Source organism: Camelina sativa, chromosome 15, assembly GCF_000633955.1.
Source record: "Camelina sativa cultivar DH55 chromosome 15, Cs, whole genome shotgun sequence".
NCBI classification, from domain to species: domain Eukaryota; kingdom Viridiplantae; phylum Streptophyta; class Magnoliopsida; order Brassicales; family Brassicaceae; genus Camelina; species Camelina sativa.
The window spans coordinates 15506147-15531577 of record NC_025699.1 but is presented as its reverse complement, the minus strand read 5'-3'; the positions used below and the strand labels follow the sequence as shown (position 1 = coordinate 15531577).

At 36.5% G+C, this 25431-nt stretch overlaps 1 protein-coding gene, 3 long non-coding RNA genes and 1 pseudogene across 4 annotated transcripts; 2 read left to right on the top strand and 3 right to left on the bottom strand.

Moving 5' to 3' along the window:
• On the top strand, positions 439 to 2055 carry LOC104746876 (annotated as a pseudogene).
• On the bottom strand, positions 6423 to 7100 carry LOC109129236. The gene is made up of 2 exons (XR_002035421.1): positions 6914 to 7100; positions 6423 to 6813 (listed from the first exon to the last, which is right to left on the bottom strand). It is a non-coding gene; the product is annotated as an uncharacterized LOC109129236 (long non-coding RNA).
• Positions 7226 to 7925, bottom strand: LOC104746875. Its single transcript, XR_761014.1, has 2 exons — positions 7661 to 7925; positions 7226 to 7560 (listed from the first exon to the last, which is right to left on the bottom strand). It is a non-coding gene; the product is annotated as an uncharacterized LOC104746875 (long non-coding RNA).
• On the bottom strand, positions 17357 to 19599 carry LOC104746874. Its single transcript, XR_761012.1, has 5 exons — positions 18628 to 19599; positions 18250 to 18537; positions 18058 to 18154; positions 17877 to 17975; positions 17357 to 17689 (listed from the first exon to the last, which is right to left on the bottom strand). It is a non-coding gene; the product is annotated as an uncharacterized LOC104746874 (long non-coding RNA).
• LOC104748494 (uncharacterized protein At4g04775-like) lies at positions 20596 to 21165 on the top strand. Its single transcript, XM_010470127.1, has 2 exons — positions 20596 to 20748; positions 20869 to 21165. Exons 1-2 carry the CDS (start codon positions 20596 to 20598, stop codon positions 21163 to 21165), a joined length of 450 nt encoding a protein of 149 aa, XP_010468429.1.

The window sequence follows — 25431 nt, the reverse complement described above, 5'->3', positions numbered from 1 at the left end:
GCCTCTTATCCTTCTTGGCAAAGATAAACCAAACTGGTTTCTGCTTTATGAACCTACCATGTGTAACATTGGGGCCACTCTTATTGCAAATAGTGTTACGTTGGATCTGCGGTTGTCTTCTTATGTGGCTTGTGGTTTCCCCACATGGTTGAAAGGTTTTTTTGAGAATGAACAAAGGGTGCTTTCTACTTCTATAAGCTAGCAATTTCTCTCTGTTCCATTATCAGGTTTTTTCCTCGTTTCTAGTTTTTTAAATATGGGTATATATATATATATATATTTGGGTTTATCGTTCATCGATTGACTAGGGTCTTGAATCTTCCCAGAAAAAAACAAAAGCAGAAGACTTTTTGGGTTTTAAGCGGTGATTCTATCTCTCTATAATCATTTTTTATTTGGTTTGCTCTCCTTTTTGTCTTCTTTGACTTTTCTTCTCTTATCAAATAAACTCTTGTACTATATTACCTTAGTACTTTTATTTACTCCTATATATATCCTCCTTTGGTTCCTTTTTATATTGTAACTTTCCTTCTCTTTTCTTTTACCCTTCTAATGTCTGACGAACTGTGGAATGATCTGTAGTATATGGTTCTGGGCCGAGACGACCCAGAACTGTTTGTTCCACATGTAGCTTATGCTGGAGTTCTTGCTAGAAACAGGGTTAGTTTGATTGGGCGTCCTCTTAATACCAACGAGCAAGAGCTTAGGCGTGTGATCCTTGCGCTGCCTAACTCATGGGGTTTATCTGCTAGGGTGCATGGACGTGTGTTGGATGATAGATTTGTCCAGTTTCGGTTCCGGTCGGAGTCTGATTTGAGAGCTGTGCTCAGAAGGGGCCCTTGGTTGTTTAATAACTGGTTTGTAGCTTTGCAAAGGTGGGAAGACTATCCTGCAGATGATTTCCTCACCTCTATTGACCTATGGGTCCAAGTAAGAGGTATACCCTTACCTTATGTGTCTGAAACAACTGTTCGGTTTATTGCTAATAATACTCTTGGAGAGGTTGTTGAACTGGATTTCAATGAGGAGACATCTACGCAGATAGCTTTTATCAGACTTAAGATCAGAATTGGTATATCAGACCGTCTCAGGTTTTTTAGAAGAGTCAGATTTGAATCAGGTGAAGGGGCCATGATTGGCTTTGAGTATGAGAAACTCATACGGATCTGCACCAACTGTTGCCGTATCAATCATGACTCTAATCATTGTCCGTTCCTGGCTCCCCCTATCGTTCATGAGGACTGCTTAGAGGTTCCGGTTTTTCCTGCTAGAGAAGAAAGCGAGGGTTCTAATCTTCGCAGAGGCCCTGAAGACCCTCAGTCAGAGCAGAGCTCTGAGTTATCCTCTTACTCTCCCATCTCTCAACCACCAAGACCGGTTAATCCTGCACCTTCTTTAGAGGAATTTCTGGCTGCTCACCATCTCCAAAGGGGTCCTTCCTCAAGCTCCAGATCTTTAAAAGAATCTTCAGATTCTAGAAAAGCTAAAGGAAAACTTGAACTGGGTGAGAGTTCTAAGAGAAGGAAAGGAAAGCAGATACAAGTGGAGCCTGCAAGAAACACTCGACAATGCAGAAAGGATCCAGGTGTGAGGTTCTACCCAGTGAATCCTGAACCTCCTTGAAAAGTTTTTAAGGCAGTCAAAAATCTCAGAGACTTCTAACATAAAAGCAGACTCTTATCTCTGGGATTTTCTTTTTAGTTTATGGTTTTTAGTTTCCTTAAATAATAATCTTCTAACTCTTGGTTAAGTTAGTGGATGCTTGTTACACCTTTTGGTGTGGTTTGAGCTTCATGTTTGATGAAGGCTAAAGGTTGTGAAGAAATTCATGAAGACCTTTACAAGAAATCTTTTTGCAGAGGAGGAGATGGTGTGTCTGAATCAGTCATTACTCTTGCTTATGAAGTATGCTTTGAGACTAGATACAATGATCTTCATTGTATGGGAGGTCTTACTGTGGTGTGATGACGATGGACTTCCTTCATCATCTTCCAACTAATTATCGTGTTTATGTTGTTTTCTAAAGTTAGTTGTCTTTAAAGGTTGCTGTAATAACTTTGAATCTCCAAAACAGTCTCTCCATGTAAGGATGAAGATATGGTTTGATATATAAAAGGAACTTTTTGGGAAAAAAAAACACATTTGAGAAAACAAAAATATTTAGGATTCTTAGAGCTTAAATAAATAAAAATAACGAAAGAAAAAGTTTTTGTTGACATAAGAATTTGGTTATGAACTCACGTGGAAAACATAATAAAATATTTTTGAACCATTAGACCAAAATTTTATACTGTATATTATATAGGGGACGTACGGCTATGAGTGGACGTACCATCATCACATTTGATACACCATACAATACATTAATTGATGCACCTCATTTAAGTGGAAGCTACTGAAAGTTGAATCTATATATTTTTATGGAAAAAAATAAAGACATAATAATTAGGAAGAAGTGTCCGTGATAATGGAGAAATTCATTTTGGATGTGGAACGGGTATATATATGTATATTTTTGGACAAACGGATGGATTATATATATATATATATTTTCATATTCAACTTATGTTTTGCTCATATTTTTCTTAATTTTTTCTTATTTTTTGCTACTTTTCATTATTTAAATAACTATAACATTAGAAGTATAGTCACACTAAATTAGTTCAATAACTATAATATAAATGTACTGAATTAATAAAATATTACTTTCATTTTAACTGTCATTTTATATGACTTAAGTTTGATTTCATAATCGTCATTTCAGATTTCTAATACATGTTTGAAAAAATTCATATTCTATCCCAAATGCTTCTATGTTTTGACCAATTAAAAAAGTAGGTAATATATTGAAAATAGTAAAATATAAATTTTATTTTCTTAATTCGTGTGAAAAAACTTAAAAAACAAATAATTTTAAATGGAGAAAATATTTTTTAATTTAAATTGAAAAATGAAATATGAAAAGAACAAGAATTTTAGTTTTGATTTTGGCTCTAATTCACAACACAATAACAGCCTAAGTTTAGTTTTGTAATATGTCACATGATAGTAAAGTTAAACTTCTAACAACATTACTATGTCATCACATTCCATACTTATGTCATCACCTTCCATACTTATCAAGCACATGACTGCAACATACATATATGTTTTTATATATACATCTTCCCTTAGTTATTTAGTTGTACTCATAAGAATTAATCAAATTTCATCTATAAACCAAAATTAAAAATACAAAATAAGTCTGGATTCTACCCTAGTGTACTCAGATAAAATTTTGTCATCTATTTTTTTAATAGTATACAATAACATGGATTAAATTAAATAGTTAACCATTACATTTGATACACCATTTAATAGATTAATCGATGCTCCACATTTAAGTGGCATCTTTGTAAGTTGTATTTGTAGGTAAAAGAGAAAGATATATTATATAGGAAGAAGTGTACCTAATAATGGAATCTTCATTTTGCTTATATAGGTTGGGAATGTAGAAAATTATGATGAGAAGTAATAAGTGAGAAGCGAGAAAAAAAAAGTGAGAAGAAGACATTCGAGTGCTGTATTTTTTTCAATGGAGATACCAGTCTCTCTAGGTCCGTCAGTTGTAATTATTTTTATATTTTTCAACTTTTTCTTAGTCACAATATTTGTGAATATATCTTTCATTGCCTTTATTTAATTCATATTAATCTTATAAATTATGTTTCAGATGTTGTGGTTGTTGATGGTCGTAGATTTCCACAGTTTAAGCAGAGAGTGCCGTAAGCACAGGCTGATGAAGCAGCTGCTTGCGGCCCGATACTGATAAATAATTTTCCGGCCCTAAAATTAGCAAAATTTCCTATTAGTGTAGTGGTAAGGAACTACTAAAACTTCTTGGATGTCTCCAGTTCAACTTTGTTTACAATCAGTTTTATTAATTTTGTTTGATTCATTAAAGATAATTGCCAAAAAAAAATTTTAGGCTTGTGGCCCATATAATCTGTGCGACGGCTCTGAGTATAAGCAACTTACCCAACTAGAACTTGGGTATTCGAATCATCCTGTGATTGACCGAGTGATTCGGCTACATGTAATCCGTAACTTATGGACTGAAGATGAAATTGGTACAAAGTTTTTGCTCGTCGACGAAAAGGTGTAACTATACCCATATTTTAATACGTATTGAATAAGATGAATTTAAAAATGAATGCTATGTATTACTACAAGTCTATAACAAACTTTTTGTTTTTCCAAAATTTTCATGGTGACTTAATCGAATGTTTCATCCATGTCACACGTTCTACTGCACACCGCCTTAGTTCACAAACTTAATAAATATTGGTATTATTAAATGGTTACGTCGGTTTAAAGAATGACTTAAGAAAACCGACGTCTCCAAGCATGTTTCTTGTAGTGATTACTTAACTAATTATATAGAGATTATTTGCTGAAAAAAAAAAATTATATAGAGATTATTACATAATATTTCCATTATATAAAATAATTAATCAAAATTTCGAAATAATCTTATCATAAATTAGAAATTAAGAAATACAAATATGTTCTTTACTTTTTGTCAAAGTAGTCGGATATCAAAAAGTAAATAACATACATGATATACAAAGTAAAAACTAATGGAAATAGTACATTAGCAAAGAGACTTGTTTTTCATTGTATACCAACTTAAATAATCAAAAGAAAAATAATGATCAAAAGTAAGAAAAAACCAAGAAAAATATAAGAAAAATATAGAGAATTTGTTAAAAATGCCCCTTTTGATATACCTCTTTTCAAAAATATCCTCTTTTCTGGCCATTTTTATTTTAGCCCTTTTTTAATTTTTAATGACCATTTTACCCTTATATGAAAATTATTTTATTCAATAAAAAGAAAAATAAAATTTTTCCGCCAAAAAATTTCCGACATATTTTCCCGCCAAAAAGTTTTCGAAAAAATTTTCCCGCCAAAAACTTTTTTGACAAAAAAATTTTGATAAAAAATTTCGACAAAAAAATTTTCCCGCCAAAAAAAATTTACAAGGTTTTTAAAAGGTTTTATAAGGTTTCTACCTTATAAAAGCCTTATAAACACCTTATAAACACCTTGTAAAGGCTTTTACAAGATTTTTTAAAGAGTTTTAAAAGGTTTTTTAAATAACTTGTAAACGCTTTTACAAGATTTTTAAAAGGTTTTAAAAGGTTTTTAAAAGGTTTTCAAATGGTTTTTAAAAAAAAATTTAAAAGGTTTTTAAATACCTTGTAAACGCTTTTACAATGTTTTTAAAAACCTTGTAAAAGTTTTTGTAAGATTTTTAAAAGTGTTTTAAAAAGTTTTTAAACACCTTGTAAATGCTTTTAAAAAGTTATTAAAAGCGTTTACAAGATGCTTAAAAACCTTTTAAAAGCATTTACAAGCTTTTTAAAAGCATTTACAAGGTTTTTAAAAGCGTTTACAATGTGTTTAAAAACCTTTTAAAAACATTATAAACGCTTTTAAAAGTTTTTTAAAAGCGTTTACAATGTTTTTAAAAGGTATAAATTTCAATATTTTTGGCGGGAAAAATTTTCGATTTTGGCGGGAAATTTTTTTTTTGGTGGGAAAAAATATTTTTTTTGGGAAAAATTTTCGATTTTGGCGGAAAAAAAATTTTTTGGCGGGAAATTTTTTTGGCGGGAAAATATTTTCGATGACTGTACATTCTTGCTGTCACTCAAAAAAGGGTAATTTGGTCATTTTGTATATAAAGAGGGGTAGTTTTAAAAATGGTCAACATGAAGGGGTATTTTTAAAAAGGGGTATGGAAAAAGGGGCATTTTTGAGAATGCCCTAAAAATATAAGCAAAATATAAGTTAAATTTGACAAAATACAAAATTAAAGATCTAAAATTGAAATGTTAAAACAAAATAAGCGATTAGTAATTACCAACTACATAATAAGAATGTCACAATATGTGAAGATAAAAAATTAACTTACTTTGTGTTTCAAAGGATTTTATTTTTATTGACTTTAAATCAGATGATTGACACGAAAAGTCTTGTAAAGGGAAAATATTCCTTTATATGTCCAACAAAATAAAATCAAATAGATAGAAATTTATTTATAAAACATTCCACCTATTTATTTATCAGATAACCAGTTTACTTTTTAGTTTAGACCGGTATGTCAAGGGTGCCAATTCTCGCACTAATACATCATAATTTGATTTAGATTCTAAAACACATCTTGCAGCTAGCTTAACCAAATTGGTTTCGAACTCCTCAATTTTTTCCATGTTACTTCCCAGTTTAGCAAGTGGTATAGTTTTGATACCAAATTGATAGGTCTCAATCAAAGCATATATTAGGCCTGGACATTCGGTTTAAACGGGTTATTCGGTTCGGTTTAATCGGTTTTTCAAAATTTCGGTTATCTAAAAATTCAGCCGAATTAACCCGAATAAAAGTTCGGTTCGGGTTATTCGGTAATCGGTTTATTCGGGTCGGTTATTGGATTTAAAATCAATTCCGAAATAAACCGAATTTTAATTTAATTCGGTTTAATTAAACCGAATTAGACCAAATTTATAAGAATGGGCTTTAAAAATAACAAATTTACAATTACAAACCACTAAACTAGTGGGCCAAATTTTACAAAACAAAGCCCAAATTAAATTGCAACCAAAATCCATCAAAAATTAGGGTTTTATCAACTCCTTGCCCCTACTCATTTCCAAGGCGGCGGAACTTCAACGGTGGCGGATCTTCGATAGCGGCGGATCTTCGACGGCGACGGTAGCATTAGCATCTGGCAGTAGGATCTCCCCGTGAAAAACATGCCTTCATCGAGGCCTACCATCATCAAAAAAACATGCAATCATTCATCTAAACTTATGAAATAAGAAAAGAAAACAACAAAAAAGATGAAAATCGATTAGATCTGAAGATTTACCAATCGTTAGTTTGGTGTTGAGGAAGCTAGTAGCGGTGAATCTGGACCACAGTTTAGTTGTCAGAGAGAATTGATTATAAATGACTGATGGTGATAGGCTAACAACGTTTTAGACTGTTGTGCAAAACACTGGCCATGGATCTATGACAACGAAGAGAAGAAGATACATAAATAGGTGGGAAGATGCAGCAAAACNAATCGGTTTTTCAAAATTTCGGTTATCTAAAAATTCAGCCGAATTAACCCGAATAAAAGTTCGGTTCGGGTTATTCGGTAATCGGTTTATTCGGGTCGGTTATTGGATTTAAAATCAATTCCGAAATAAACCGAATTTTAATTTAATTCGGTTTAATTAAACCGAATTAGACCAAATTTATAAGAATGGGCTTTAAAAATAACAAATTTACAATTACAAACCACTAAACTAGTGGGCCAAATTTTACAAAACAAAGCCCAAATTAAATAGCAACCAAAATCCATCAAAAATTAGGGTTTTATCAACTCCTTGCCCCTACTCATTTCCAAGGCGGCGGAACTTCAACGGTGGCGGATCTTCGACAGCAGCGGATCTTCGACGGCGACGGTAGCATTAGCATCTGGCAGTAGGATCTCCCCGTGAAAAACATGCCTTCATCGAGATCTATAACCTACCATCATCAAAAAAACATGCAATCATTCATCTAAACTTATGAAATAAGAAAAGAAATCAACAAAAAAGATGAAAATTGATTAGATCTGAAGATTTACCAATCGTTAGTTTGGTGTTGAGGAAGCTAGTAGCGGTTAATCTGGACCACAGTTTAGTTGTCGGAGAGAATTGATTATAAATGACTGATGGTGATAGGCTAACAACGTTTTAGACTGTTGTGCAAAACACTGGCCATGGATCTATGACGACGAAGAGAAGAAGATACATAAATAGGTGGGAAGATGCAGCAAAAAGAATAATCAAATGAGAAAGATTGAGAAGAATGAATGAGAAGAAGGAGGCAGAGAAGAAGTTTTCTCTCGGAGGCAGAGAAAAAAATAAGAGAAGAAATGAGAAATCTAGGGTTTTTTTCATTTTATATGGTGCATCTATTAACCGAAAAACCGATTGGTTATCGTCTGCCGAACCGAACCGAATTGATAACCGAATTACTAAAATTATTTCGCCGATCGATTTGGCTTTCCCCTCACAATCAGCGCCGAGATCCGAAATTTTCGGTTTTCTTGGTTCGATTTTCTCGGTTTACTCCGAATGCCCAGGCCTAACATATATCAAAGGTTGCAAGAACGTTTTTAGTTGTTAGTTTAGATTACTTTTTATTTTTCTTTTGCTTTTCTTTGATATATAGAAACGAGAACAAGGATTCGGGATCCAATCCCTGAATAGAGGACTAAAAAACTTAAAGATGTAGTAGAACCGAAACGTTCAAAACCGAAACTCAATCAAAGTATTTTGGATTGAGCTTCTTCCCCCTAATTAGACCAGGAGACATTTGATTGTCTTGGCCAATCAATAATCCACTAAATATATAATAATAATTCTATATGATCAGCATGTCGAATTCATGATTCTACTTTCTTTTAATTTTTTTTTTATTTAAAAAAAACATCAATATTAACTCTCTATTGTTTATATCAAAGCTGACATTTGTTCACTTATTAATTACCTATACAAATTGTAGCCACCACATCGTACCAGGCCCAACTAAATGATTTCTATACAAACCAGCTCAATATCTTGCAGAGCAAGAAACAAATAAACCAAAAGGACGGTGGACTTAGGCCTAGGCAAATATTTCTAACAAAAATTAGTAAATTACCAAAGCAGACCAAACTGGAAAATTACCAAAACGACGGTGGTATTAGACGGTGTTGAGTTAATTATTGTATGTCGTTTGACTGTTATTGATGGAGTGAGTGGTGTTTTTGAGTTATTTAGATAGCGTAAATGTGTTATTAGTCTAGCTTATATGGTTTTGCAATTGTTACAATATGTAAATTTGATTTACTATAATTATTTATTATTTTGTGCGTAAAAATAGATTACTAAAAATGAAAATAATTCTTAAATGTAGTAATATTATTATACATATTATTTGTGTAATGTATTCATTAGTATTAAGAGTAATAGGGTATTCATTTAAAATACAACATTTAAACTTAGGGGGTGGTTTTGGACAGTGGATTGTGAGAGAATTTAATTGAATAGAATTTAAGTCATAATTTACAGATTTTTAGTGATAATCAATGTTTTCAAAACCGGACCGGACCGGCGGTCGAACCACGTTAACCCGCGAACCGGTAACATGTCTGGGTTGGGTTAATATCAAAACCCAAAAGAAATTGAACCGGTAAAAAAAAATATCAACCCGCCAAAAAACCAAAAACCGGTGAACCATTAAACAGGATAAAACCGGGTTCTACTTTTTTTTTAAAAAATAAGTGCAATTAATTTAATTAATTACCTTTTCTAGTTTTCTTCTTAGCAAATTAGCAATAGTAGAGTTTCTTAGAGAATGAAGATTAAATATTCTACACTCTTATTCTCTTATTGTTTGAATTTCTAAAATATTTTATTAGTACTGGTTACACTTTAAGTTTGTTACACTTTGAGTTTATTACTTTTTAAGGTTTTTTTAAAACATTATGATTATTGAAGTATTTTCTTTGGCATATCCAATTATTTCATAGTTATAATCATTGAAAAAAATAGAAAACCTATTCATACCTATTATTTATAAAAGTATCATCAAAATCAATTGAACCCGGTCGACCCCGATCGAACCATGTTGACTCATGACCCAGAAGCTTTCCCGGTTCAGTTACCGGTCCGGTTTTAAAAACATTGGTGATAATAAAAGATTCTCAAATCTTTCTTTATCATTCTACAGATTATATTTGATAACATTTTTTTAAAAATGTGAGATCATCACAATTGCTGTCGAGTATCCTTGGACTCCTCCAAATGCACCAAATGCAATAAAATTGGTCATGTCGTCAGATATTGTCCCATTGAACCCACACCTATCGCTGCAAACCGCCCCAAACCTGCAAAATCTACTACCAAAACAAAGGTTTCAGAATCAACAAGTGTAAAAAGTAAGGAAGCTAGCACCACATCCTCTGCTTGCCATCCCACTCCCTCTCCCTCACCCGCTGCAGATTCAACCGAAGCTCCTGCACTTGCAACTTCAACCTCTACTCTTGCCCTCCCAGTCCTGCAATCCACCAAACAAAACCTTCCACCAGGTCGTAAATCATCATCAGCAACAAAAGGTCAAAGACGATCCTCCCCTGCCTTAGTTACAACTCAAACCACCTCCCGTACTCCAGTCACTGCACCAAATCCTTTTACAGTCTTATCTGACACTACCACTACTCAACTAGACCCACTCTTGACCTCTACCACCTCTTCAACCACCGCTAATACTGTTACTACTGATATGGAGATTGGACTACCACCATTGGAGACTCTTCCGCACATGGGAGAGACTCCCAACCGCTCCTAACCACCCTTATCTTTTAACCATGTATATACAACCATTTTTTTGGAATGTTCGAGGACTCAACGACTCGGATAAGCATAGACCTTTTGCTAACTGGCTGTTTTTTAACAAGCCTATTTTTGGAGCCATCCTAGAAACCCATATAAAAGAACCAAACCTGAACCGAATAATGAACCTTACCTGTCCTGGTTGGCACTACACATCAAACCATGCCTCTGATCCTGATGGAAGGATAGTACTAATCTGGAAGTCACCTGCATCAATACAAGTTTTGCATCAGTCTCGTCACATGATCACAAGTGAAGTTACAATACAAGGGGGTCACAGGTTTGTTTTCATGGTGATCTATGCCCCAAATGAAGGTGATGAGCGTACTGACCTCTGGTGCGAAATCCTGGCTCTGCAACAACGGATGCAATTAGACTCTATTCCCTGGTTGGTTGGTGGTGATTTTAATCAAATTATCCACCCTGCAGAACACTCCAATGCAGATGTAAACCACCTAACCTCCCGAATGGTGGAACTCCGAGACTGTCTAATACAACTTGAGCTGTTTGATGTTCGTCACCATGGTCCCCTTTTTACCTGGTCAAACAAAAACCCCTTAAATCCTATCACAAAAAAACTTGATAGAGAACTTGTGAACAATGCCTGGCTGACTGCTTACCCAAACACGGTGGCTTCTTTTATGGTGCCTGTTTTCTCAGATCACTCTCCATGCCTTCTAAGTCTTGATGCAACCTTGCCCACCTCTGGAACCAAGCCGTTTAAATTCTTTAACTTCCTCACCACCCACCCGCTCTTCAACCAAACGGTTGAAACAAATTGGATTCTGGCTGGAAACTCAAATCCTCGAGACATATGTTTGTCGACGTCCAGTGCAAAGCAAAAACTTTTTAAAAGAGAGCTAAAAACACTTTTGCATGAGAATTTTTCAGATATACAAAACAGAGTGAGAGAGACTAACCTTTTACTTCAAACTGTGCAGGTACAAGCTATCTCTACACCATCACAGGCCCTTTTCCAGCAGGAGAGTGATCTGCACACCAAATGGAACTTCCTAAGGAAAGTGGAAGAGGGTTACTTTATGCAAAGGTCTCGAATAAACTGGCTAAAGGAAGGATATTTAAACATGGCTTACTTCCATCGCATCACTCAGATTCGCAATGCCTTCAATGCCATCAGAGCCTTCTCCACGCCTGCAGGGAACTCAGTTGACGATCCAATAGAGATGAGCACAATAGCGGTCAACCACTTCCAGTCTCTGCTCGGACCAGTCTTCATGCAACCACTCTCAATCAGACCAGCTTGGATTCAGGCCATTATTTCATACCGCTGTCCACCTGAACTGAAAGCGTCAATGGTGAGATTACCTACTAATGATGAAATCACAAGAGTAATGTTCAAGCTTAACGCAAACAAGGCGCCAGGACCAGATGGATTTACCTCTGCATTCTATAAAGCTGCTTGGGGTGTAATAGGGTTAGAGGTCACTTTGAGCATCTTGAAATTCTTCCAAACTGGTTTCTTTCGAGCTGCGGTCAATGCCACCACTCTTGCCTTGATCCCAAAGTTTCCAGGAGCATCTCTCATATCAGACTTTAGGCCGATATCATGCTTAAATACACTATACAAGGTCATCTCTAAGATCCTGGTAGCAAGACTAAAGCCGGCTCTCCCTGACCTTGTTCAGAGAAACCAGACTGCATTCATCAAGGGTAGATTGTTAGTGGAGAACACCTTGTTAGCTGCAGAATTGGTCAATGGTTATCAGAAGGAAATAGGACCCAAAAGAATCACTATTAAGGTGGATATTGCTAAAGCATTTGATACAATACGTTGGGAATTCATTTTTACTTGTCTTAGAGCGATAGAGGTACCTGAACTTTACATTCAATGGCTTAGAGCTTGTATATGCACTCCCTCTTTCTCAGTGGGCTTCAATGGTCATGTTCATGGCTACTTCAAAAGTAAGAGGGGGCTTCGTCAAGGTGACCCCCTCTCTCCTTACTTATTCGTTCTTGCCCTCAACTGTCTCTCTGCCATGTTAGATCAAGCTGCAGAAGAAGGAAAATTTCAGTATCATCACAACTAGCATGCCCTCAAGCTAACACATCTATGCTTTGCTGATGATCTCCTTATATTCATTGATGGGTCCTTACCTTCTATGCAATCAGTTCTGAGCGTCCTTAAGCAGTTTGAGAAAGCTTCTGGCCTGGCCATAAGTTTACCGAAGACAAGCTTTTTCTCCTCAGGACTATCTCCCCCTGACATAGAACAGATAACGTCAGTAACAGGGATTTCGCATGGTCAACTACCAATCCGCTACTTCGGAATTCCCTTATGCATGAAAAAACTTACATTATTGGATTGTGCGCCACTGATCCAGAAGGTAAAAAGCAGTTTCAATGCTTGGTCTACAAAGATGCTCTCATTTGCGGGAAGGCTACAACTCATCAACACGGTGATAGCAGGACTTACAAACTTTTGGTGCTCTGCTTTTCTTCTTCCAAAGAAATGCATAACAATCTTGAACTCTTTAACTGGAGCTTTCTTGTGGAAGGGCACAACAGAGGGTCACCACTCGGCTCGTGTGGCTTGGGATGTTGTCACAACTGCAAAGTCAGAAGGAGGATTAGGCATACGCAACTTGACCATATGGAATAAAGCATGCATGATAAAACTTATCTAGATGATTTTCTTTCGGTCAGGATCAGTATGGGTGGCTTGGTTCTATCGAACAACCTTAGTAACTTTTGGACACAGAAGAGAAATGCAAAGTTCTCTTGGCTAGCGAAGAAGCTTTTCAAGCTAAGAGAAGAGGTCTACCCCTGGATTAAGGTAAAGGTGGGCAATGGACGTAACTGTCTTTTTTGGAGTGATCATTGGTGTAGACTTGGAAGGATGTCGACTCATCTGAACTCTGAAAGAACTCTGGGAATCCCAATGCAATCCACCTTAGCTGATCTATGGAGACACGGTTCATGGAGGGTTCCCCCTGCACGGTCAGAGAATCAGGTTAGCTATCTCATTGAACTATCAGCTTTACAACTAACAGACTGAAGAGGACAACTATATCTGGTGGATAAATGATAAACAGAAAGACTCTCGATCTACTGGAAAAATCTACTCAGCGCTGAAAGGAAACTTACCTAAGGTCCCGTGGTATAAGACAGTCTGGTATTCCAGAGGAATTCCAAACCATAGCTTCCTCACTTGGCTTGTTGTGCTGAACAGATGTCCAACTAGTGATAGGCTCCGATCGTGGGGTTTACAAACTAGTCCTACCTGTCTGCTCTGGAACTCTGCGGATGAGAGTCGGGATCACCTTTTCTTCGACTGTCCTTTCAGTTGGACCATCTGGAGCACTATATCCAATCGTTGCTCTGACACTCCACAACGCTCTTGGTCAGCATCTCTTCAGAGTCTTATCAGCTTCAGGGGAACTCGCGAGGCCAAGATCTTGCTTCTTACATCTTGGCAAGCTACGATCTACAACCTTTGGACAGAGCGAAATCATCGACTTCACCGAAGTAGCTTCAAGACAACGGATACTCTTCTCACCCTGATCGACTCACTTGTGCGGAATAGAGCTCTGAGCCTTCGTGATTCAAGCCCGACCCTCTCTTCAAACATCCTCTTGCTCTGGTTTGCAGGATCGAGCTAGCTTACTCATCTGAAGAAAACCCTAATCGCCGCATAGTGTCTTTCTGATTCTCTCGACTACATCTCCCTCAATCAATGCTGTGAAACGTTGGTGGTTTGAAGTGGTTATGATGCCTAACCGTTTTCCTGGTTCAATTCCAACTATTTGGTTCAAGTTTGGTTCTAAACTAACTATGGGTTCTATTTTGGTCTTAACTTCACTTTTTATTGGGCTTCCAATATTGGGCCTCGGCTCTGTAAAACTCTTTGGTCTTATGCTTTAAATTGAATGCCTTTAAACAAAAAAAAAAAAACATTTTAATGGAAATAATAGAATTCTCTTATAGAATTGTAACCGAAATAAATAGATATTGCCCTCGACCTCGTGACCTTTCTCTCTCCCTATGGCCATCATCGTTCTTCTTCACTAACCTAATTGTCGATCCCATCCACCATTACCAGAGTCCGTACAACCTCCAACAACAAAGGTTTCTTCTTCATCCTTCCACCACCAGCCTATTCCTTCACAACCGACGGATCTGGTGATGGATCTGACGAAGGAGATGTGAACACCGTGCTTCCCTGAGCACTCCAAGCATATGAAGATCCCGTATGAAACTGATGCCCATTGTAGATTCTTCTGGGAGCAATTGACACATAACTTGTTCTCTGGCTGGGATTGGAGCGTTCTGTAACATTCTCGTTTGTTTGTATGTTGCATATCTTGTTTGTTTGTTTGTTCTAATGATGAATATTTTTTATTTTTTTTTTTATCTATCCAAATCTGACCTTAAAAGCTCGGAATCTATTCTTCACATTTTACACTAACATTTCTCTTGAATTCTTGCTAAATAACGATGTTTTGTAAAATAAGATAACATCCAATAACACTTGAATTTAATAGAGTTAAAAAGTAACAACTTGAATAACACTTGAATCTAAAAGACTTTAAAAGAATGATTAAATCCACACAGTCCAATAACACAAGACTTTTAAAGAATTTATAAAAGGTTTGATCGAATAACACTGGAATTCATCATTCTATTAAATTCTTTCACAATCCTATGTTCACTTTAAGTGATGAATTACCAAATCAATTTTGTTTCTTTTTGTAATACTATGTCTCAACCTAGGCGATAAGAATAGTGGTTTCTTCCACGCTGTCACTAAAGGGAGAGCAACAATCAACAAGTTCTCAGTTTTGGAGGATGATTTGGGAAAGGTGTGGTATGAGGAACATCAGATAGCGAATGTGATTTCAGACTATTATCAAAAAATATTCACGGCCAAACCAAGAGAAAGGAGAAGAACCATCGAAGAGGCAATTCACCCCTACGTCACCGAGGAAATGAATGCAAGCCTGACAACTGCACCAACAGAGAAAGAAATAAGGAATGCGTGTTTTCTATCCATGCTGATAAGGCACCAGGACCAGACGGCTTCTCTGCAAGTTTCTTCCAGTCAAACTGGAGAACAGTTGGCAAACAAATTGTAACAGAGGTCCAACAATTCTTTTCCTCTGGCAAGCTACCTGCAAGGATCAATACAACCCATATTAGACTGATCCCAAAGATAAAGAGCCCCCAAACCATGAAGGACTATCGCCCGATAGCTTTATGTCCAGTCTACTATAAGATTGTCTCCAAGATGCTTGCCAAGAGACTAAAACCGCACCTTCATGCATTGGTATCTGAAAATCAATCGGCTTTCGCCCCCCAACGAGCTATCACAGATAACGTACTGATCACACATGAGGCACTCCATTACCTGCATACATCAAAAGCAAAAAAAAAGATGTTACATGGCGGTCAAGACTGACATGAGTAAAGCCTATGATCGAGTAAAGTGGGATTTCATCCAACTTGTTATGGAGAGAATGGGCTTTAACCATGTGCAAAATGAGAGGACCGACATTTTTTTTTGATAATAAATAATAATTATAATATACTCCCTCCGTTTCAATATATAAGATGTTTTGGCCTCTTTTCTTTGTTTCAAAATATAAGATGTCTTGTAACTTTTCATGCAATTTTTAATATATATTAAAAAATCTGTAATCATTATTTCTGCAGTCTTCTTTATTATTGGTTGAATATTTTTTAATTTAAATATATATGATACTTTTGAAAAGAAAAGTAAACTATCTTAATATGTGTGCTTTACCTTAAACATCCTATATTTTGAAACGGAGGGAGTAATAAAAACTACAACTAGTGGTCCCATACCCACTAGCCACCTAACCACAAACACATTCAACAGCGGAAATAACCAACCAATATTCAATAATAATCCAATAATAAACCATTATCCAAAATATAACCAATAACCAATAACCAAACAACAAGAATCACAAAACCAGCAACCTAGCAATGTTTCTAATGACTCAACTCTAGCAACCTAGAAATGCCAGACAACATCCAATTGAGTCCCTAGAACATCCTCTTCTTCATTGCCTTGATTCCACGATCACACTTTGCCTTTACCTGCACCACAAACACACATTGCAATGCATGAGTATTTTATAAACACTCAGTTAGGCAATCCTCCCATCTACTGGGCTATACGCACAAGCAATAGAGTCATCTCTAACCATAAAACAACAATCAACAATTAACAATAACAAACCAGGACTCTGCATCGTTCGACACCAACATGCATCAACCGACGCCCAATCCGCATGGGGATGCATCGACCGACACAGAAGCTGCATCGACCGATGCAAGTGTAACGTGCATCGACCGACACCCAATCCGCATCAACCGACGTATGCTCGACATCACACGAAAACCCTAGAGTTTTACGCGCCGTCCTCGCACTTGCATCGACCGACGCAAGATATGCATCGACCGATGCAATGCCGAGCATCGTGTTTCCCCCGAAGCTTCTCACTGGATCTTCGTTCCTACAACCACAAAACTCGATCTCAAGCCACAAGAAAGCTTCCTAACGTCCATAGCAACGATCTAACAAGTCTAACATCACACAACAAGCAGATTAAAGAGTTCTCTAGCTTAGATAAGCCATGGTCCTACACTTACCTTTGCCAAGACGAATCTGAACCTAAACACAAGAAGAAAACGCTTCTAGGAAGCTCCTACAACGATCCCAGCTACAAATCTCTACAGGAACAGCCTCAAATCTCCAGAAATCACCAAGAACACCAAGAACACATCTCTTTCTCTTTTGTTTCTCAAAAACTACTAAAATCGTCTAATGAGACAAAAAGAATGACTTAAGGGTTTTCTTTTCCCCTTTTCCCAAAATGCAGCGTTTGACTTAAGCCAAAACGCACAAAATTGAGTCAGCATCGACCGATGCTCCACCTGCATCGATCGATGCACATCCCAAACTGGGATTCCGGTTCACGGATGTTACAGTGGATAAACAGGATAATGCAATGCCTAACAACTGTATCCTACTCTTACCTGATAAATGGAGCAGCTCAGGGAATGGTCCTACCACAACGTGGTATTAGGCAAGGGGACCCGCTATCACCGTTTATCTTCATACTATGCAGCAAAGTGCTGTCAGGCCTGTGTAAAAAAGCTCAAGCGGAAGGAAAAATGACAGGAATCAAACTAGGCAAGAAGAGCCCAAGGCTAAACCATCTCCTGTTTGCAGACGACACCATGTTCTTCTGCAAGGCAGAAAAGGAAAATTGTGATAACCTGTTAGAAACCCTCAAGAAATATGAAGAAGCATCTGGACAGATGATTAACACATAGAAATCAGCCATAACTTTCTCGGCCAAAACGAATGCCACCACCAAAGAGAAAATAAAAAAGCAGCTGAAGATATCTAAAGAGGGAGGAAAAGGGAAGTACCTAGGACTCCCTGAACTGTTTGACAAAAAGAAAAGGGATCTATTCACTAGCATAGTGGATAAGATCAGACAAAAGGCACGGAGCTGGTCCTCAAAGTTCCTGTCAACAACAGGAAAAATGGTTATGCTCAAATCATGATTGGCTGCAATGCCAACATATACTATGTCTTGCTTTAAATTACCGGGATCCCTGTGCAAGCGCATCCAGTCGGTGTTGACAAGATTCTGGTGGGACTCGTCTACAGAAAAACAAAGATGTGCTGGATATCATGGGCAAACCTAACCAAGTCAAAGGTAGAAGGAGGCTTAGGATTTCACGACATTGAAAGTTTCAATGACGCTCTGCTAGCAAAGATAAGTGGGAGGATTTTTACCTCTCCTAATTGCCTAATGGCTCGAATCCTCCTAGGAAGATACTGCCACTCCACTCCCTTCTTACAGAGTATACCCCTGGTTAATACTTCCCATGGATGGCGTGGAATTTGCATAGGAAAAACACTGCTCGAGAAACAGCTCGCAAAGGTAATTGGTAATGGCCACCAGACGCCCCTGTGGAGTGAACCGTGGATCTCTCTGGAATCCCCACAAACCCCAATGGGACCACCAACGAAGGAGACTCAACATAACACAATGGCGACCTTGATCTCACCATCCACAAAAGACTGGGATAGGGGAAAAATACGTCAAGTATTACCAGAGCTGGAACAGAACATGCTCGAGATTAAAGTAAGCAAAAAAGGAGCCGAGGATACCTTTACGTGGATACCAACTAAGAATGGAGTCTATACGACTAAATCAGGCTACTATGACAGCATCAAGTTGAATCATCCGACGCAGGTACAAGCCCTTACTCCCATCAGAAACTTCAACTGGGTAAGTGACATATGGAACCTCTCAACATCTCCAAAGAATAAGCTCCTGCTCTGGAAAGGTATGAAGGGGGCTCTACCCACGGGAGAGAACTTAAGGAAACGAAGCATAAGAACAGATTCCATTTTCCCTTTCTGTGGGGAGTCGGAAACCAGTGACCACCTCTTCATCACTTGCCGATTTGCCCAACAGATCTGGAGAATCGCTCCTTTCCAACGCCCTGTGGATTTTAGCACTCTACAATCCCTACGAGCCGTAATCGAAACAGCCAAGCTGTGGATCTGCCTTCCCCCTAGCGGAATGAGCGTAGGACCACACCCATGGATACTATGGTCGATCTGGATCTCTCGAAACCATAAAATCTTCAGAAACTTTTTCATATTCTTTAGAGGAAACCCTGAACTACGCTCTCAAGGTGGGAAGGGAATGGTGTGAAGCTCAAGAACTACCTGAATCTCATACACCCAGAATGATCAACGATTTTCCCCAACCGATGGCCAGAGAGGTTGTGATCTGTCACGACGACGCAATGTGGAACAAGGAGACTAAGCAAGCGGGCTGTGGTTGGACCTTCAGTAATAGCCATATCGGACAGAACTGCACATGATCGACGATTAGTAACTTCGTTCGATCACCACTCATAGTGGAGGCGATCACCATCCTCCACGCACTACAAGATGCCTCAAACCTGGGTTTCCCCCAAATCTCTGTCGCTTCAGATTGCAAGCAATTAATCGAAGCCATAAATTCGGAGGATCCGCCTAAGGAACTTCACGGGATCATCTTTGTTATCCTCGATCTATCCGCTTCTTTTCAGTTTATCAAATTTTCTTTTGTTCCTAGAAATTGTAATCGCGATGCAGATGCTCTGGCAAAACGTGTGTTATCAAACCCTGTACCAGTTCCGGTTTAACCGGGTTTTTATTGAATTTCCCGATTTGCACAAAAAAAAAAATATTAACAAATCATAATTTACATTATATTTCCTATTGGTGGTCGGTTTATTTAATGAACTTTTTTTTTATATGTAAAAGAGGTTTAATCATATAATGAAATAGTATAATCCTTGTGTAATATAATATAATGAAACTTATGGGAGCTTATTGTGTGTTTTCGCCGTTTTTTTTGGGAGAGATTTTGTTCTCGTAGTTATTAAAATTTAGGGAAATCAAACGGAAACGTTCGGACTGTCATATATATGCTTGAACAATACAGGAGTTAGGTGGTGAAATTTGTATATATTGTTCAATATAATTTGTTAAATATATTACTCTACGTGTCCTTTTAGCCGAATGCATAATCATGAGGTTTTTTTGGCAATATAACCAACCTTGGTAATACATAAGACGTCAACCCAACAAAAGATAAATTCCCACACAATAAAGTGTGAATTTTATTAGAGTACATGTCTAAATTAGCACTACCTGTTTGTACATGAAGAAAATCACACTTTTGGGGTGGGTAAAGGTACAAAATGGCCCTTTTCCCCACAATATAGTCTATCCCCGTATAGATGACGTGTACTTTGTTTCACCGGTTAAACACACATAACTATCAAGCAAACGACGCCGTTTGTTTCTATTGGAAAACGACACAACTTGGAAAAGTTCATGTTGTTTTACAATACAAAAAACGACACAAAACCCAATGTTCTATAAAACAAACCGAATATAATCGATATCTTATAAAATAAATCTAAATTAGGGTTCATTGAACTGATTTGGGGGAAACAGAGAGAGCCGCTGCCATAGATATTGGAGTAGATTTAGGAGTTGGATATTCAGTTAATAGTTAACGTTCCTTTTATATTTATTTTCCATCCTTCAATTATGTTCTCAGTTTCGTTCTTAATGTCTGATTTGACAAACACGAGTCCAGTTGAGTATGACGATGCGGAGTATGGGATCCTGGCTGTTTGTTACTGTGGTGAAAGGCCAAACCTACAACCTTCTTTTAAAAGGACAAACCCAGGGAGGCTCTACTACACATGTCGGAATAGAGAGGTAAATAACGTCCTCATTTGGTTTAAATGTTTAGTCTGGGTCACTTATCGTAATCTCGAGGTTGAATAACCATCAGATTTATTTTCATACCCTAAGCTTTTTATTAAAAAAAATTTACAGGATGGGGACTATCACATTTTCAAATGGTGGGATGAAGCTATGATGGAGGAACTTAAGACAGTGAAGGAAGATATTCTAAAGTTGACTAGTTTGAATCAAATGCGTGAAGCGCTACAGGAACAAAAAGAGGAGATTGCTAACATCTTAAATATGCACAAGGAAAATCAGATGGAGTTGGGAAGGCTGAAGGCGTTGATTGCAAACAAGGGTGATGGATTAACTATGGAGTTAAAACTGACGAATATGTTTGTTGCGACTTTGGTTATACTAGCGAAAATGTCATATTTTATCAAGTAGATTCAAAGTTTATTAGTAGTATTTTGGGTTGTGTTCTTATTTTTTTCAACAATACGTTGTACAATTATGTGGGTGTTAGTTTATTATATTTGGTTTAGACACATCTGTTTACGTCTCAAAAACAATGACTGTTTCAAACGTGGTCGTGTTATTATTGCTGACCAAGCCCATGAAGTAAACAAAAACATTTGTACACAAATTAACACATACGTTTAACATTAAAGGTTGCCAGTATTAGGAAGATGCTTACAAAATAAAGCAAAAGAAAAAATTAACCATGCTTACAACACACAAAAAAGTTCAGCGATGTGGTTTAAATATTGTTGGTAGATAACATAAAAAGTTCAGTGACGTGGTTTAAATATTTGAAATAAAAGCAGCATTCAGAAATGGAAACATAAGCTACGATTCTTCTTCGGTCCGCGCGCGGTGGTCCAAGTATTCTAACCAGAGTTTGAAATCTTTGACCTCAGGGAACGACAGGTCAAATATTACTTTTGAGACACCCGGTTGGCTAACCACTTCCATTCCTCCAGCTGTGCGAAAAAATTAAGGAAATAGTGTAACCAAACTTAGCTTTCTGTAGAACTCCTATAGTTAAAAGGTGTTTTAATTGTTATAAGGGAGATTTGCATTGAGACACACTTTCTATGAAAGTATGTTCATTTGACACATTTTTTGTCCATGGGACACTTTTTGCCAATTTTCACATAATTTCTAGACTATTTTAACCTTCATCATATAAGTTGAGTTATAACCTTCATCACATTTTCTTTTTCTATTCTTCACTTTTTTTTTTCTCCTACTCTCTTTGTAATCACTTTATTTAATCATTATGACATATTTTTTTGATTTTGTTTTTATCATTCATTATAATTTTATTTTTTTCTACATTTTGAGATTCATTTACTATATTTAAAATGAATAATTATAATACATATTATCAAATTATAGTTGAATATTTGTTGATTGTTATGTGGATGCTAAAAATTTCTTATTATGTGGATACTATACTTATTCTAAAATCAAGTCCACATGGACGATGAGTTATACACGTCCACTAATAACTATTTATGTTTTGGTGAAGTAGTCATTGTTAACTATCATAATATGTTAACCTCATCATATCCCCAAAAAACCTAAGCATGAAACCGTTCATCATATCATATCCTAAACTCTAAACCAAAAAAAACCTCTATCTCTAATGGTATCCATTATGTATTGTTTATGTGGACAACATTCTTTACAAAATTGGTGTCCATTAATTTGTATGGAGCGGATTGTATTATGTTGATGGTTAACATATGTAGATGAATACTTACTTTTGGATGATTAGAGAAAAATATATGAATACCTAATTATCCAATTATAGTTGAATATTATTTGTTAATTGTTATGTGGATGCTAAAAATGTCTTATTATGTGGATACATATTTGTGGATACTAATGTCTTACTTGGGGATACTTATGTGGATACTTATTCTAAAATCAAATCCACATGGATGATGAGTTATACACGTCCACTAGAAACTACTTGCGTTTTGGTGAAACAATCGTTGTTAACTATCAAACAATTTTAACCTCATCATATCTCCTAAAAACTAAGCATGAGACCGTTCATTATATTCNCTAAGCATGAGACCATTCATTATATCCTATCCTAAACCCAAAATCCAAAACCTCAAAACCCTAAACCCTAAACCCTAAACCCTAAACCCTAAACCCTAAAGCCTAAACTCTAACACCTAAATCCTAAACTTTAGACCTTAACCTTAGATCATAAACCATAATCATAACTTTAATTTCATAGAAACTTTAACAAATGTAGTCAAATATGAAGATCTTTTACTATAAAACATGAAATTAACCTACCCCAACCTGTAAACCCTGAACCTTAAATTAGGCCAAATTTTTGACTTCTTGCATTACATTCTTTATAAATTTCCAAATTCATTGATGTTGTTCGCTATTATTTGGATGGTTAACATGCATAGATGGATACTTATTTTGGATGACCAGAGAAAAAAAACATATGAATACCTAATTAGTTAAACAACTTGTGGTTTAGTAAAGTAGTCATGGTAAACTATCAAACGATTTTAATCTTTCATGTCCATAAAATCAAGTCCACGTGGACGCTAAATTATACACGTCCACTAAAAACTACATGTCCATAAAATCAAGTCCACGTGGACGCTAAATTATACACGTCCACTAAAAACTACATGTCCATAAAATCAAGCCCACATGGACGCTAAATTATACACATCCACTAAAAACTACTTGTGTTTTGGTGAATTAGTCATTGTTAATTACCAAACAATTTTAACCTCATCATATCCCCTAAAAACCTAAGCATGAAACCGTTCATTATATCCTATACTAAACTCTAAACCCTAAATCTCTGAGTCCTAAACCCTAAAACTCTAAACCCTAAACCCTAAATCTTAAATTTTAGATCATAAATTTAGTCTCATAGTAATTGTAACAAATGTAGCCAAATCTGAAGATTTTTTTACTAGAAAACATAAAACTGATGATCAATAACATATGAAAAATATTTGATGGATGATATTATATATATTGAACATGAAACTAAATAATCATAAATATATAAGCATATGGATTTGATTTTGTAGATGATAAATATATCAAAATGCAAAATTTTAAAAAGATATAAATGTGGCTAAGGAATATATATATTGTTATCCACTACTCAAGATTATTCAGACATATATATCAAAGAAAGGGAGTAAGATAAACAAATAACATAAAAATTATTTGGAAATGGAGAGAGAGTTATAGAAGGTGAGAAAGAAAGATAAAGGAAAGAAAATAGAGTAAAAATAAAAAATAAAAGAAAAATGTGTGTTGAGAAGTAATGTGTTTGGAGAGAGAGAGTTAAAGGGTAAGAAAGTAAAACACTATAAGAAAAGTGTGTGGTGGTCCAAAAGTGTGTTAGAATGCAATTTTTTTATAGAAAAGTGTGTTAGAATGCAAATATTCCTTGTTATAAATACGTTTACGTAATATGTACCTCCATCCTTAAACTTCGCCCTCCAAAATCGCAAGACTACCACTGGTTTGCCTGAGGATAGCCATAAATTGCGGACAAAATCATCGGCCATTTCGTCATAAGCTACACATTGCAAGTGTTGACCCCTACGAACGAAGACATCTACGTTAATACCCGTTATTACTTAAAAGTGTGTGAAAAGTAATAATCGCAACAAACGACTCACTCAAGATTCTTCAATTAAAACCTTATCAACCGTGTTTTTTCGGCAAACCGTGGAGCAGTTGGATCGTCAACGAATATGGTTGGTTCGACGTTAGAAACTTCCCCCATCGTGTCTATGATGTCATGTCATTAGAATGATCGTACTGGCTATGATAATGGAAAAGGGAACAACAGAATGCAACGTTACCTATGCAGCAGTTTGGAGTGAAAGGAGACCATTGTTCGTAAATTGTGTCGAAGTCGACGTAGTCGATGTAGTGATTGGTCGACAAGCAACGAATGTTTTCCACAACCGTGTCAGCAGTGAATTTTATCAGGAAGTTGGAAACCACGACCTTCATTGCGGATGTGTCGTTAGTGACGACGAAATTTGAGAAGGTTTTCCACGAATCCTCTCAATCACCATACGTTCACGGAAATGGGGCAACAGGTCCTCGCTGATTGTTGCCTGCATCTTCTGCCCCTATGGTGCGGGAAAAAGTTCAACTATGATGTATAAATCATTTTGATATGAAGAGCATATAATATGATGATGAAAGTCACTTACGAAAACATCCAAAACAACCATTTCAAAGGTGGAGATGTTCGCTTCTCTCTTTATTCACTTACGAATGATCTTAACAGAAACCTTCCAATCAGAACGCCAAGTGTGGAGATCGGATAGCATGTCGAAATGCACCATCACTTTGTTGCACTTATGTTTTGTGGGTTTTGGTTATGAGAGACGAATGAATATTTAAACGGGTTCTCCTAATTGTGTTCTTATATAGGCAGCGAACAAAGACCAATGGATTATCCATCTTGTGGCTTTTCAAAACGTCGTGACTGCACTCTATACGGATACCTCGTATTTAGTATTTAGTTAATTAAGCGGTGTAACTGCCGGTTTAGCGAAGACGATACATCACATGTACTTGTTAATTATGTGGCGCGGGGAGTCCACTTTATATATCGTCGAATAATAGATTGGTAATTATCACAAACCAATCCACTGTAAAATTTATCATACTCCAATGAATACTGAT